Here is a 14,057-nt window from a genome sequence, read left to right as displayed (position 1 = left end):
CTCAATGTCATCTCCAATGAGTGACAACAGAGCAGAGTCTCCGGTTGAAACCAAGCGGGGATTGTCAAGTGACAAGCCCAATCCAGTGGACACCGATAGTGGCTGCAGGAAATCTACAGAAGATACCTGAGAATTGTTCTCCAAGAAATCCTGTTCTTTTAGTCTCTTCCTCTCAGGTTCGAAACCGTAGTTCCATTGCAAATCAACACCACCGTCACTACCATCGGCAGGAGGAACTGGACCCGGAGCAAACCCAACAACATGGACTACATACAAGAACAAAAAGGCATCATAATGCATTAAATTGAGAGCACAATTTACTATGGTGAACTATGTCAAGCCCACCAACTACATTTAACATGACAAGAAGAATGTTGAGGGAAAACATAACAGACTTAAAAATTTCGAACTTTCTAGCGATGGAATAATCATGCAACACAAAATTAACAGCTTTAACTTAAAATAACCAAGAGGGGTGTCATGCCACAAAAAAACCTAACTGAGTCATTTTCTTTACAATTCAGATTTTCCAAGGTACTATTAAACATATGCAGCTGAAAATAAATTTTCAAACTTTCCAGTAATGGAATCATTATATAACATAAATTAACAAATTTAGCTCAAACTGACCAAATGGGGTGCTATTCCACAAGAAAACCTAATTGGGTCACTTAACAAGTGTACTATTAAACATATGTAGCTACAAAAAAGGCAAATTCAGCAAAAGGGTAGCTAAAAGGTGAAGAATTTACATACATGGAGGAATGTATGGTGGATGTTGGGACTGATCTTGCAAATCAGTGGGATTGTAAAAGGGAACCTGAGGTGGCATATGAGCTTCCATTGCTTGCAGGTTTCTGAAGTAGGAACAAAAATGATATATATAATAAATATAAAGTTAGGTGAAATGAAAGGCAGAAAGAAAAATTGAAAAGGGATGTTAAATTGTTTTTTAGAATTTTGGCCACTAAGTAAAAACATTTGGGGTGATGATAATTACCTGAAAGATTTAGTTTGTGGTTGTTGTTGCTGCTGGTGGTGGTGGGTTTGGTAGTGCCGTTGGAACTGGTGCTGAGGGAAAACCATGGAAGAAGAAGAAGAAGAAAGAGCGTGTAAGGAAGAAGGTTCTTTCCAATGAGAATAGCGAAGTGGCCAAGGAAGGAAGTTTCTTGTAATTTCCACACTCTTTTTTATTTTTTGACAAAATGTTTTTTGGGTTGCACTTAAATACTTAATTGCAAATTAAACCATCAATTCCGTGTTTAAATTTTAAAAATATATAATTAAATATTTAGCCCTTTTTGGGTTGGGCATCGGCACCGAAGCACCGAGACCTAAAAAACGTTATCTTTGGATATGAACCCATCTGGCCCAAAACAAGCGTGAAAACTGTTAACACATGATTTATTTGGGTTGGTCGAGTGATCAACTCATTCATCTAATTAAATAAAGGTCGAAAATTCGTATCTTATCTTATATGCGACATATTAATCTTTGATCTGTTAAACTAGGAGATGTCGTTGACAAAAAGAACCCATTAACTATATTAATATAAGTATATAATTATAAGCCAACGTATTGTATAGTAGCTATTCAATTTTGACAATATTAGTTGATACTAAAATATATTTTTTAATATTTTAAAATATTTTTAATTTAAAAATTGAAAGTTAAAAAATTGTAAAAATATAAAAAGACGTGATCATTTTAGACAATCATTGTAATCACTATTATAATAATAGCTTATTTACAATTCACCTTATAGTTTTATTATGGAATTTGTTAATATTTCACATTATCCATGAATGGTGATGAATGGAGAATAGAGAATATTATATGTATCTCTTTTTATAATTTTTATTTTTGTGTTAAAATTAATTAATAAAAATAAGAAAAAAATATATTTTTATATTATAAAAAAATATACACAAAATATCAATTTTGGTTATCAAGTAGCAAACTCTTTGCCACCACCTATGCATGCATGTAATGTTAAAGGTGGACCACATGTCACGTGTAAACAAAGTAGTAATGATGGAATATGATTAGTGATCATTATATATATTAAGCACACAATATTAATACACACTTTTTGTTTCAACTTGTATTGTGTCTCTCATGCATGTCATCCTCCAATTCATTCTTAGCTTCTTAACATTTCTAACACTTATATATTCCACCAAAGGCTCATCTTCAAAGTTCTAACATTCCTTGCCTTCTCTACCATTATTATGACCTAGTAATTTTTTTTTTTCTTGCTTTTTCTTTGCATGTAAGTAATATGATTTTTTATTTTTATTAAAAAATATCAAATTGGTGCCATTTTGTTCGAATTTGAATATAAACTTTAGGTTTAAATTCCTTAAAATCTAGTTATAATTTATTGATTTGCAACTAGTTTTTGTCAAATCATTTCATTAGGGAAAAAAATTTGGCTTATTGTGAAACTCAAACTTCAACTTTGTTTAAGAGAATAAATATTTAATTATTTTAATGTAATTAAAATCGATTTTGCTAGGTAGATAATATATAACTTTCGTAAACAATGTGAACAATGAACTTTAAAATTGGTCCAATAAAATAAAAAAACACACTACACTCCTACAGCAATCACAAAAAGAAGATTACCGTATATATAACTGCATTGTTCACTAAATTCATTATCTATCTATACTTTTCCAATTAAAATTGGATCTAATTTATTTATTTACTCGATATTTTGCCATCATCATTAGCACACCAATGTTTAGGATCCAACCAAATTTGTATAATTTATCTCAATACATTGTTTTTAAGACGGATGTTTTGAGATTACAATAGTAGTCAAATTTCCACATATCCAAACACTCTAATACTAAAATTTATATTCTTATCCACTATAATACAAAAATTGATGTTTTTGTTGCATTCGTTTTGCAACTACATTTAGTACATAATTTGAAGGGTTGGGTTTGTTTGGAAGCAGTTTAACCCAAAATGAAAAGAGAAAATTGAAGGGAAAATAGCCAAAAAATTATGTCGTTAAATTTTAACAAATAAAATAGCCAAAAACATTTATTTCAATGTGAACATAAGTGAAATTGCTAAAAAAAAAGAAAACTTTCATCGTAATCAAAGGGCATTAAGCAAATAAAAAAATTAGATATTGTTTTTGTGGTTGTTATTTTGTTTTATATTTATTTTTGTTCATTTTTCTCTTCTAAGTATTTAAAAACACTCATTTTTTAGGGGAAAGAAAGAACCAAGAATAAATCCTTTTAATTTGTTCTGATGTTATCAAGTGTGATTTTTTGTTTTCCTTTAATTTCACTTAAAGAGGCTGTAATAAAATATCACATTTTGAAGAAAATCTCATGCCCTAAGCTGTTCAAGCTGTGATGTTGATGGTTTGATGAATCAGAAAGGATTAAGAGAGGGAGAGAGATAGGTTCTTCTCATTATTGGAGAGAACGAAAAATCCCCCTTAGAAAATATTTGTTGAGTTATTACACCTTATATACTATGTACTTTTTTTTATGTACTCTCACTAAAAAATAATTACAATGGTAAACCTATTATTGATAAAGAAATAATCTAGGTAACACATTTTACAATATTAATTGAATTAATTGAGAGAAAAAAAATCCTCTATCCTACAGTATATTAGATAGGTCATTTAGTATACGGTAAAAACTCAAATGAAGTCGACTTTACGTGAAGATAATTTAACAGTTATGAAGTATCAACTTCACGTAAAGTCGACTGCACATGAGTTTCCATCTAAGTATAATAATCTAAATAAGATTAAATAACGTTACCATAAATATTTACATTCTAACCAATATTATATCCTTTTTTTAGATAGTTCGTTACAAACTCGACCCATAAAGAGAAGAAAGACACACTAAATAATATTCACCAATGTGATCATTAATATTATTATACCTATCTAATTACCTATGAAAATAACTAACAAACATATAAAAAAAATCAAATACTTAAAAAGAAAGTCATGATATATGGTGTAGAATGTTACATGACCCATTTTGCATTTGGATATATATTATATATTTTAATGCTAATGTAAGAGCACAAAGATTGTGTCAAACTATTACCAATTATACCATGATCAAGTGAAGCAACCCAATGGAGTTCCATATGTAGTTAGCAAATTTGAGTTTTAAGTTTAGACTATAATGTCTCAAAAACAAAAATATATTCTATTTAGAGATGGCTTTGCTGAACGAAATATGAGATTTTAAGACACTTCTGGGGATGAGTTTTTTTCTGATCCTTGTTGTATCCAAAAGCAGTTATGGCATGTGTCCATCCTTTCACATCACAAACAACAATTGATAAGTTCCAACAGATTAAGAAAGAGAGATTATTTATCCTTCTAAGTCCTATTAAATTCTCTTAAATATCATCCTAACTAAATGAGCAAAAAAATTGGTTGCTTATTAAGGTTCTAAGATATTGAAAATATCTACTTTAAGTATTTAGTAAAAGTTTTTTATTTTCAAAATTTTGTAAAAAACAAACAAAGAGAAAACAGAAAGCAGGATTTTTTAGAAAACGATAAATAGGTCTTTGGTCTTTTATTTCAAAGACAAATATGTCATTAACTAATTAAAAACACAAAAACGTCCATCATTTTTTAAAAGGTGAGACCTTTAAGTTTGTCTATAAGATCTAAGGTTGCATTTGTTTACAGAGACAAGACACTGAGACATAAAATCGTGTTTGGTAGAGAAGACATGGACATAGACAATGTGTCCAGAGACACTAACAAAGGACACAACTTATTTTTTATTTTTTTTATTATTCTTGTTAATTTTTCATAATTATATTTTTTATTGTTATATTTTTCATCTCAAATTTTTTGAATGAAAAAAATAGAATAAATTGAATTTTCATAATTTGTTCTAATTTATCACCAAACAGAATACAAGAACACAAAATTTTGTATCTCTTCAATGTCTTGTCCTATCCTGTTCTCAATGTCTTGTCCTGTCCTGTTCTTAAAAACAAACCCAGCCTAATTGTCCTTATATATTTTGGTCGAAAAAACTTAAAGATCTTGCATTTTAAAAAATGAATGACATTTTTGTATTTTTAAATAATTAAGAACTTATATGTCTTTAAATTATAAAGTCAGATACCTATTTATTTTTTTCTCTTATTTGAGAAATTTTCACTATTTTTTCTTTCTCTTCTGCAAAATTCTAAAAATAGAAAACACTGAAGATAAAAATACAAACTCAAAATCAAGGCTTGATATGAAATGTTTCACCAAGCCTTGATTTTATGTTACTTTAGTCATATCTTAATCACTCCCTTTTGAGAGAGCATTTAGGATCATATCAAAGGGGCTAAAGTATCAAACTTCAAACATGTACCTTGATAGAGGATTGAAAGCTTGATGAGTTATCTGAAGTAGCTAGATTTGTCAATGATGGCATAGCAGCAGATTGGTTTGAGATGCTGCATGGTCTGTGAAAACCAAAAGGCGACCGCGCCACCAAGCTTTCATCGGCTGTATATGATGATGAAGCCCCACCATTGATAGAGTTCTGAAATCTGTTACCTTCATCAAAATCCACACCAGTATGTGGCAGGATCATAGGTCTCAATCCTCCTGGTAGTGACATTGGATGTAAGCTCAAACCATTTCTCATCATTAACATCTGCAAAGTATTGAAAAGTATTGAAACAGTTTCAAAGTAAACAACATAGAATTTGACTTTGGTTTAATTAACAGAACCTTTAACCATGGATTCATAGTTCAAGGACAAATGTGCTGCTAAAAATCCCTCACACAAAATCAAAGTTGGCCACACTAAAACAATTTATTAAGTCCATGATAATATTTGCTATTGGTTCTTATTAATAGATTGCAGTACCAAAACATGTTTTATAGTTCCCAACTGTTAAAATTAGACCTTTTTGAATGTCAAATAACTAAATATTCTTATTTAGGAAAACAAATATATGGGTCAAGGAGAGAACAAATGACAAGCCCAAACTTAAAGAAGATTCACCTGCACTTGAAGCTGAAGCTGCTTTAAATATTCTATAGCCTCATCTAGCATTGAAGCTTTGTCTGTCTATTGAAACCAAACCAAAGAAAAAGAAAAACTCATCATAGGCAAATATTGGTAAAAGAAAAATCAACAAATTAAAGAGATCATTTTTGTAAGGGTGAAAGGATACTGGGAAGAAAAAATAATTACCAACTTAGATAAAGTTGTAAACTTTACAATTATTTTTTTAAAAATAACACTTTGTTTAAATGAACTACTATTATAATATACTCATGTACCTTGTTAGAATTTGGAATTAAATTCTGTAAAGCCTTCATCTTCTCATTAATCCTACTCCTTCTTCTCTGAAAATCCAACAAAACCACACAATCAACAAAATCATCCAAAGGAAAAACAATTTCCAAAAAAAAAAAGAAGGAAAAAAAAAACCTTTTCAGATAAATTATGAAATTCTGCAGCTCTGCTCCTCTTTGAAGAAGTACGTGGTGGTGGGGCATGCCTTGATGGCAATTCAGAAGTCTCACCGTTCTACACAAACAAGTAAAAGAAACAAAAGATTCCTTTCATAAAGGAAATTTTAATCTGTACTTGATTACTGTGACCACTACAGGGTGCTATGCAACAGAAAAATTATTCAAAAGATGCAACTTTGAATTAGACCCCGGTAAAAAAAATTTGTAAGATCTACCAAAGTTCATGATTTAATTTTTCCTAAGCTTTGCATAATTGCACCCCATTAAATATACTAAAAGAGGGTGGGAAAAAAAATGGTATTTTTATAATATATTGTAAGATCTACCAAACTTTTAAGTCTTTAAGGTCTCCTTAGCTTTGCACCCCATAAAACATACTAAGTATCTATTTGAATTTAGCTTGGTTTATGTTCAAATCAGCTCATAACTTAAAAATCTTAAGATAAAAATTTGACCCCAACAGACAAAAAAATGATTTTTTTTTTTTTGTGTCTAAATTGAATCTAGTTCAAACATACCCCAAAACTGGGAGGGTGTGAAAGTTTCAATTTTGACATAAAAACTGAGAAGTTGAAGGCTAAAATGTAAATGGGTTGAAGAGATTAAGAAGAAATTAAAGTACCTCAATTGGATGATGATTTGGCCTAGTGTTGTTGTTAGCATCATCAGAGTCATGAAGAGGTGCAGGGATATAATCGTCATTACAATTATTATTATTATTATTGTTGTTGTTGTTATTGTTACTGGGATTGTGATCAAGAAAGGGATCATCTTCATCATCATCATCATCATCATCATGAAGAGAAGAAGAAGAGAAACGGAAAGCAGATGAAGAAACAGCAGAAGAAGAAGAAGGGCCAAGAACCCGGTTTGTTATGGTCAAATTGGGCTGTGGTGGCGGAGAGAGGAGTTGGTTGAACAAAGCTGAGAAGTCTTCTGATGAGTCACAAGGGAAGCTTCCACCATTGCAGCCACCCATGAATGAAGCAAGCTTCTTCTTCAATATGAATATCAGAGAGAGAGAGAGAGAGAGAGAGAGAATGTTGTGTTATGTTTGAGAAAGAGAAGGTTTGCTTTGCGGCTTTGTATTTAAATAAATAAAAGAAAATGTGAGTGAGTGAATATAGAAAGGGAGGGATTAAGGTTTTAAATTTGGTTATGAGTTCGTTTATTCTGTTATTATTATTTAATTAAAGCTTCATTATTCTCCCGCCTTCACTTACTTGTGCTTGTAACATCATGTTTGGATACTGAGCTTAGGATATATCCTCAATTGCTACAAACCAGAGTTAAGGTTTTATTTTTGTTAGTATGTGTGTTTTGGTTATTTTTCCAGGATTGTGTGATTAGAAAAAATAATCAAAATTATTGATTGTTGGGATAATAGAATGAGGGGAAAAAAAGAACTAAACATGGATAAGAACTTGAGAGAGAATTCTTTTATTTTTTTTTCTTAATTGTTCTTGTAAAATATAATCTCTTACTATATATTTTTTAAGTGAGATTAAAAAAAATTGTGAAAGAAGATATTAAATAGTAAAAAATTATATTTGACAAAATAATTGAGAGAAATTATTTCGACTTTAGTGTATAAAGACTCAATATATATATATGTTATGAGAACACGAGATTCAAATGGGACAATATCAAATTTCTTTTAGATAGGATATTATATGTATAAATTTTTAAATAAATTATAATAATATTTTAAATATTTTTAGTGTTCTTTTAATTATACAGAATATTTTAGATAACTTTTTTGTTTAATAATTAATAATACATATTATTTCTAAACTCATATAAAAAAATACAGAACTATTACAAATTCAAATATTTTTTCATTCAAGTTTATTTAAGTAGGTCCAACACCAATAAAAATCACTCTCATTAAAAGAGCGTCACTACACGCACTTCTTCTTTTTCTTTCAAATACATGCATACTTCCTCTTCTTCTTTTAAATTCACACATACCTCATCCTCCTCCTTCTTGCACGCAGATTCTTCTTCTTCTCCTCCTCCTTCTCTTCTTCTTCTCCTCTTTTGTTATCGTCATCACCAATAATATCAACATTTTGCTAATGGATTATTTTTTCAATCGAATTGAATATAATGCAATTGCTAAATTGAATTGAATTGATAATCTCTAAATTGTAGACACAGGTGCTTTGAATTTGATTTTATATAATGGATAATATTCTGTTCATTTAGTATTATACAATTATTTCACTTTAATAACTTGTTCGGTTCATTATGCAAAAAACTGTTTTGAATTTGATTTTATATAATGGATAATGTTCCGTTCATTTAGTACTATACAATTGTTTCACCTTAATAACATGTTCGGTTCATTATGAATTGAATTGAATGGACGCAGGTGTTGTAGATACAGGTGTTTTGAATTTGATTTTATATAATATATAATATTCCGGTCATTTAGTATTATACAATTGTTTCACCTTAATAATATGTTCGATTCATTATTAATTGAATTGAATTGTTTTAAATTGAGTGGAAGCAAGTGTTTTGAATTGAATTGAATTGAATTGAGAGTAGAAAGATGAGGAGAAAAAGAAGGAAAGAAAAAAACTTGCATGTGCAAATTTAGAAGAAGAAGAAAAAAAAAGAAGGAAAAAAAATACGAAGAGGAAGAGGAGAAGGAGAAAGAAAAAGAAATTTAAAAAATTGTTACAATAATTTAGATAAACTTAAATAAAAATTTTGCTTCCATATAGAATTTTATTTAAAAAAAAATATAATCATAGTTTAATTTGTCTAAGTTTCCACAAAGAAATATTATCTATTTTTTATTAAGATCCAGTTTAATTTAAAAAGAAACATCTGCAAGAAGAATGTCACACAAAGGATATTAGATTTGGTTCATCAAAAACTAAATTAATTGATTTGACATGTTACATTACTAACATTCTACAATAATTTTTGGTTAACAGTCCTAACTAGACTACTCATGAAAGAACTAAGGTGACTTAATCAATTTTAAATTGAAATTGAAAAATCAAAATTATCATCAAATAGAAACAAAGGACCAATTTAAATTGTTATCCCTTATTCAAATTATGAGAACGGATTTTCTCTTTCTAATCACTCTACATCCTCATTTTAATTTATACTAAGTTCAATTATTAGAGTTTCTTATATCTTCTCGTGTTTCATTTTTATTCGTCGGTATTTTCTACCTCTTTTTTTTTTTTCAGTTTTATTATAACCATGTGAGATCGTCTGATTTGTTCCTATTATATAAACATTATTGGATAAAAATTATGAAAATTTATTTGCATGCCAAGTTGAAGATAGGTCTCAATGATTGTGAGTAGTTACAAAAACATGTATGATTCTTTTTATACATAACATTACCTAGATATCCATAAAATAGAATATCGAAAATATTACTTATCCTTTAAGTTTTAGGCTTTAGTCAATCTTTAAATTTAAAAATATATTATTTTAATTTTTTTATATCTACTTTTACGGTATCAATTATTCAAAAAATTAAAAAAAATATTTATTTTTATTTTTTTTAAAGGTTGAATAAAAGATAATTTTTAAAGAATATCTGTTATGGTATATTCAATTTTGTATCGAATAATAAAAAACATTCATAAAAATAAATATAAAGTAATACAAGTAACACAACCTTTTAATTATTTGAAAAAAGAAAATAATGTACCGAATAAAAAAGAAAATTGACGGAAAAACGGGATAGTAGAGGACAAATGGAAAAGAAAAAAACAAAAAGCAAAAAGTCAAAGACGTCATAGTAATCTTCACCGTCTTATCCAACCAAACCACCAGCAAAGCCAATTTATTGTAGTGACCAAAAATGTGCAATTCCCGAGGCTGCTTTTCTGCTTGATAGCGTGTTCTCTTCACCATATTGCCCATATAATACTCTTGATTTTTGTTGTTCAATAAATTCGATGCAGTTTAATTGAAATTGAATTCAATACCACCCATAAATTATAATAGAGAGTCAAATGCCACCCCCTTAAGAGTCAATCTTTTCTAAAATTAGTAAAATGAGAAAAGTTTTCGAAACTCGCATTGTCGCACATGACGCAATTCATAATTGAATCCTATTTTTTTACTTATACCAATTTTCTGGTTTTAGATTGTTTTTCCTCTCTTTTAACTCATATGTTGCTCTCGTCATGCTTGTAGAATCAACAGCTTCCATTTAAGTACAAAAGCTCAAGGCACAAAATCAATATCATCATCATAGTTCTTCAGCAAATATGATATCAAATACACGTTGAACTGCACCAAAATATAAGTTAGTGAAAAACCAAATTACTGTTACCAATGAGTTGATCATTATTATTGATCAAATATGAAAACTCACGTGCAGTTATATCTATGTAAAGCTGATAATTGAAAATCATGATATGACAATTTAATCAAATATATCAAATCATTAACGATTTTCAACTATCAATTTTACATTAACATAAACATAACTGCATGTGAGTATTCGCCTTAATCAAAACCTCAGGTCTACCTCAAGATAATTCTTTCATACCTTCCTCAATAAGGAGATTAGGTTGATCAACCAAGAGTTGTTGTATGGCAACAAGATCACCGGAACTGCAATGCAGTTAATGCAAAACAAACACAAACACACAATAAGACAAGTTGGATAAGTAATAAAGTTAAAGGAATCGGACCAAATAGCATTAAAAAGCTGAAAAGAAACTATCATGAATATAGTAAATAAAAGAGAAGGAACAGTGTGCACACAACTCAATTCACTTCAACTTGCCAAAACCAGACTTCAATTGCGTAACCACAACAATAGCTTAAACAATTGTTACTTCTATTAACTATTCTGCTGCATCATCAGCACATGAAAAGAAACTATTATAACTTCAAAAATGTTGGACACTAGCATTGGCAGATTTATACCTGGGCTTTTTTAAAGCATTTGCTGATAGTGTTGAGATTATTGAAGACTTCAACAAATACCTGTTTCAAAAGGGAAAGAAGAAATATCAATCAACAGTCATTTTGAGAGTTTGCCATTAGTTTCACCTAGCAAAGGATGAAGACAGATTATTGATAAGCTTGACACTTCCTACAAAGAATCATTCGCATTTTAATAAAAACACATCCTTAAGATGCTGCAACCTTTTATAGATCTATGTTACCTATTTGTGTTTTTTGGTTCTTGAAAGTAAACAAAAATATAAAGGAAACATAATTCAAGTGATGCCAAGTTAGAATTGAAATTCTCTTAGTCCTCTAAGTTCTTCCATCCTATAATTATTTCTCTTTTAAAAACTAAGCATGTATTAGTCATATTAGGTTATTAACACATGGATGGTCTCAAAGCACAAAATAAGGCGAAAGTCCCAGGAATTATTCCTTACTCGGAATGATAGACGTCATGTAGAAACAACAAACCATCTAAGCAATCCATAAGAGTAGGCTTAACACCAATTTGCTGCTGCAGATGCTTCATGTTTGAGCGAGTAGAACTACCTTTCACCAGTTGTCTACTGTCATGATGTGTTTTCTCAAGAAACAAAACAATATTACGAAACTCTTCCCTGAAAGTTCATATCAAAGTAATTTCAAATAAGTCATTACTATCTAAAACTCAATATTTTCATTAAGAACACTTGGAGAAGGATAAATTCAGGGTAGACAACAGACAACTGCAGAAAAACTATGCCACAAGTTACCATGCTACTTATATTTGATTGTAGATAGCATTATAAGGATAAACTTTGGAGTTGAAGACCAAACTATTAAAAATGTTGAACAACAACAAAACTTTATCCCACTAGATGAGATTAGCTACATAGATCAACTAACGCCATTGAAATTGTCATAAAAAATGCATATAAACAATGTACATGAAATCCAATGTCATGACAGGTAGCACATTATTCTACAAAGAAATGTGAACTTACAAAGTACTCCTCATGGAAACCAAAATGTTATCCAAAGATTTCATCTGATTTGCGAAGAGAGCATCTCTTACATTGCAGTTACAACTTAGACAACCATAACTGCTAGGATTCTGAAGCACCTGTGCATAATCAAACCAATTACTTCAAACCCAAGTAATACAGAAATGCAACATTATCAAAGCAATATATTCAATAAAAAATTATTTACAAACTGTACAATAGTGTTCGGTAACTGGTAAGCATATCAAGATAGAAAATACAGAGATATTAAGATAGAGACAAGATCGAGAAGTTGTGTCTCAGTCGTTGTCCCCAATATCCCCAGTTTTTCGGTGAACACAAAATTGGGCAAGCTTTATCGAAGGACATAGATATTGTCTTGGATATAAGTCATCAACTCCAATCATATTCTTGTGTTCCTCATTCTCTGTATTCATGACATGTTCCAGCTATTAAATGCAGCCGAAAGTTAAAATTAGTAATCAAACTAGTTACCTGCAACCTATCAATAATACTGGAAGCACTCCTAAATTGTGAAATCAAGCAAGACTGAAGATCATCCCATCGATTTAGTTGTTCCTTAACTTTAAGGAACTTCCCCTGAAACTTCTTCACCACACCTTCCATTGTGATTCAACAATATGTTCAATTTGAAACAACCAGTAATACAGCATCCAAGAGCCTCAAATGAATATTTTACGAGTCGGGCATTTTGTCAAACACATACAAGGCACTCGCTCAACTCACTGGAGTCGGAGTCATAAAAACCAAGAAGATCAAGCAACAGGGAAGTTACTTGTTGCCGGGTTCCGTCACCGGAGAGGAGGCACCGTCGTCCGTTGCTGCCGCGTTTGAATTGATGGCAATGAGTCTCTCAAATTCAGAGAACTAGAATGCTTAAAAAGAAGGATTTTAAGGTGGTTATTGTATAATTTAGGACTTAGCCAATTTAAGGTGGCAATGAGTCTCTAATTATATATATATATTGTAAGAATTAATTATTTTTGCTAATTTAAACTTACAAAATGTTTATATTTGATACCTATTAGTACGAAATATAACGCGTAATGTTTATATTTGATACCTATTAGTACGAAATATAACGCGTACAGGAACACTGATGGACATGATCGTGTTTGGCAGAAGAGACATAGACAGAGACAATGTGTCCAGAGACATTAATTTATATATTTTGTGTTCATCCTGATAGGAAGGACACAGAGATACTAACAAAGGACACAACTTATTTTTTATTTTTTCTTTCATTATTCTTGTTAATTTTTTATTATTATATTTTTCATCTCAATTTTTTTTTAAATAAAAAAATGAGAATAAATTAGATTTTCATAATTTGTTCTAGTTTATCACTAAACAGAATACAAAAACACAAAATTTTATATTTCTGTCCATTTATGTCTTGTCATGTAACTCCGCCTATGTTACACTTGCGGTACATAGCCGGTCCCAAGCCCGGATAAAGGAGGAGGGTTGTGTTAGGTCTTCGGCAACCAACGTAAAAATATAGCCGAACCCCCCATGACATGAATCAAAGACATTATTGCGCTAAAGCTAGGTCGTTACCCGGAAGTAACGCGCCGTATGGCTCGAGTACGGTGTCAAAGCAAGAGCCGCTG

At 30.2% G+C, this 14,057-nt stretch overlaps 3 protein-coding genes across 3 annotated transcripts in view; all 3 read right to left on the bottom strand.

Moving 5' to 3' along the window:
* The window catches only part of LOC107495726 (probable BOI-related E3 ubiquitin-protein ligase 3), a 2,236-nt gene extending 1,049 nt beyond the window's left edge, over positions 1-1,187 (bottom strand). The window contains 3 exon segments of the mRNA XM_016116891.3: positions 4-266; positions 757-857; positions 1,001-1,187. Coding sequence (XP_015972377.1) covers positions 4-266; positions 757-857; positions 1,001-1,086 — 450 coding nt within the window. The 5' untranslated portion in view covers positions 1,087-1,187.
* A 2,676-nt stretch (positions 1,188-3,863) lies between these two features.
* LOC107495731 (transcription factor SPATULA) lies at positions 3,864-7,552 on the bottom strand. Its single transcript, XM_016116895.3, has 6 exons — positions 7,119-7,552; positions 6,453-6,551; positions 6,302-6,367; positions 6,021-6,086; positions 5,379-5,666; positions 3,864-4,310 (listed from the first exon to the last, which is right to left on the bottom strand). Exons 1-6 carry the CDS (start codon positions 7,473-7,475, stop codon positions 4,293-4,295), a joined length of 894 nt encoding a protein of 297 aa, XP_015972381.1. The 5' UTR covers positions 7,476-7,552; the 3' UTR covers positions 3,864-4,292.
* A 2,578-nt stretch (positions 7,553-10,130) lies between these two features.
* On the bottom strand, positions 10,131-13,354 carry LOC107495730 (uncharacterized protein At5g43822). The gene is made up of 6 exons (XM_016116894.3): positions 12,919-13,354; positions 12,424-12,542; positions 11,878-12,057; positions 11,414-11,473; positions 11,031-11,095; positions 10,131-10,768 (listed from the first exon to the last, which is right to left on the bottom strand). Exons 1-6 carry the CDS (start codon positions 13,048-13,050, stop codon positions 10,728-10,730), a joined length of 597 nt encoding a protein of 198 aa, XP_015972380.1. The 5' UTR covers positions 13,051-13,354; the 3' UTR covers positions 10,131-10,727.
* Positions 13,355-14,057: the final 703 nt, after the last annotated feature.

Source organism: Arachis duranensis, chromosome 6 (genome assembly GCF_000817695.3).
Source record: "Arachis duranensis cultivar V14167 chromosome 6, aradu.V14167.gnm2.J7QH, whole genome shotgun sequence".
Taxonomy (NCBI): domain Eukaryota; kingdom Viridiplantae; phylum Streptophyta; class Magnoliopsida; order Fabales; family Fabaceae; genus Arachis; species Arachis duranensis.
Note: the sequence above shows the minus strand (reverse complement) of the source record. Positions and strands in the feature narration are given on the sequence as shown.

What these genes read in the sequence shown, in the direction of transcription:
- LOC107495731 (XM_016116895.3), bottom strand. Translation starts at nt 7,475, where the DNA reads ATGGGTGGCTGCAATGGTGGAAGCTTCCCTTGTGACTCATCAGAAGAC. An exon ending in TTCATAATTTATCTGAAAAG is followed by an intron (nt 6,368 to 6,452) that starts GTTTTTTTTTTC and finishes TTGGATTTTCAG; the next exon opens with AGAAGAAGGAGTAGGATTAA. An exon ending in TAATTCCAAATTCTAACAAG is followed by an intron (nt 6,087 to 6,301) that starts GTACATGAGTAT and finishes TGGTTTCAATAG; the next exon opens with ACAGACAAAGCTTCAATGCT.
- LOC107495730 (XM_016116894.3), bottom strand. Translation starts at nt 13,050, where the DNA reads ATGGAAGGTGTGGTGAAGAAGTTTCAGGGGAAGTTCCTTAAAGTTAAG. An exon ending in GTATTATTGATAGGTTGCAG is followed by an intron (nt 12,543 to 12,918) that starts GTAACTAGTTTG and finishes GATTATGCACAG; the next exon opens with GTGCTTCAGAATCCTAGCAG. An exon ending in GTTTCCATGAGGAGTACTTT is followed by an intron (nt 12,058 to 12,423) that starts GTAAGTTCACAT and finishes ATGAACTTTCAG; the next exon opens with GGAAGAGTTTCGTAATATTG.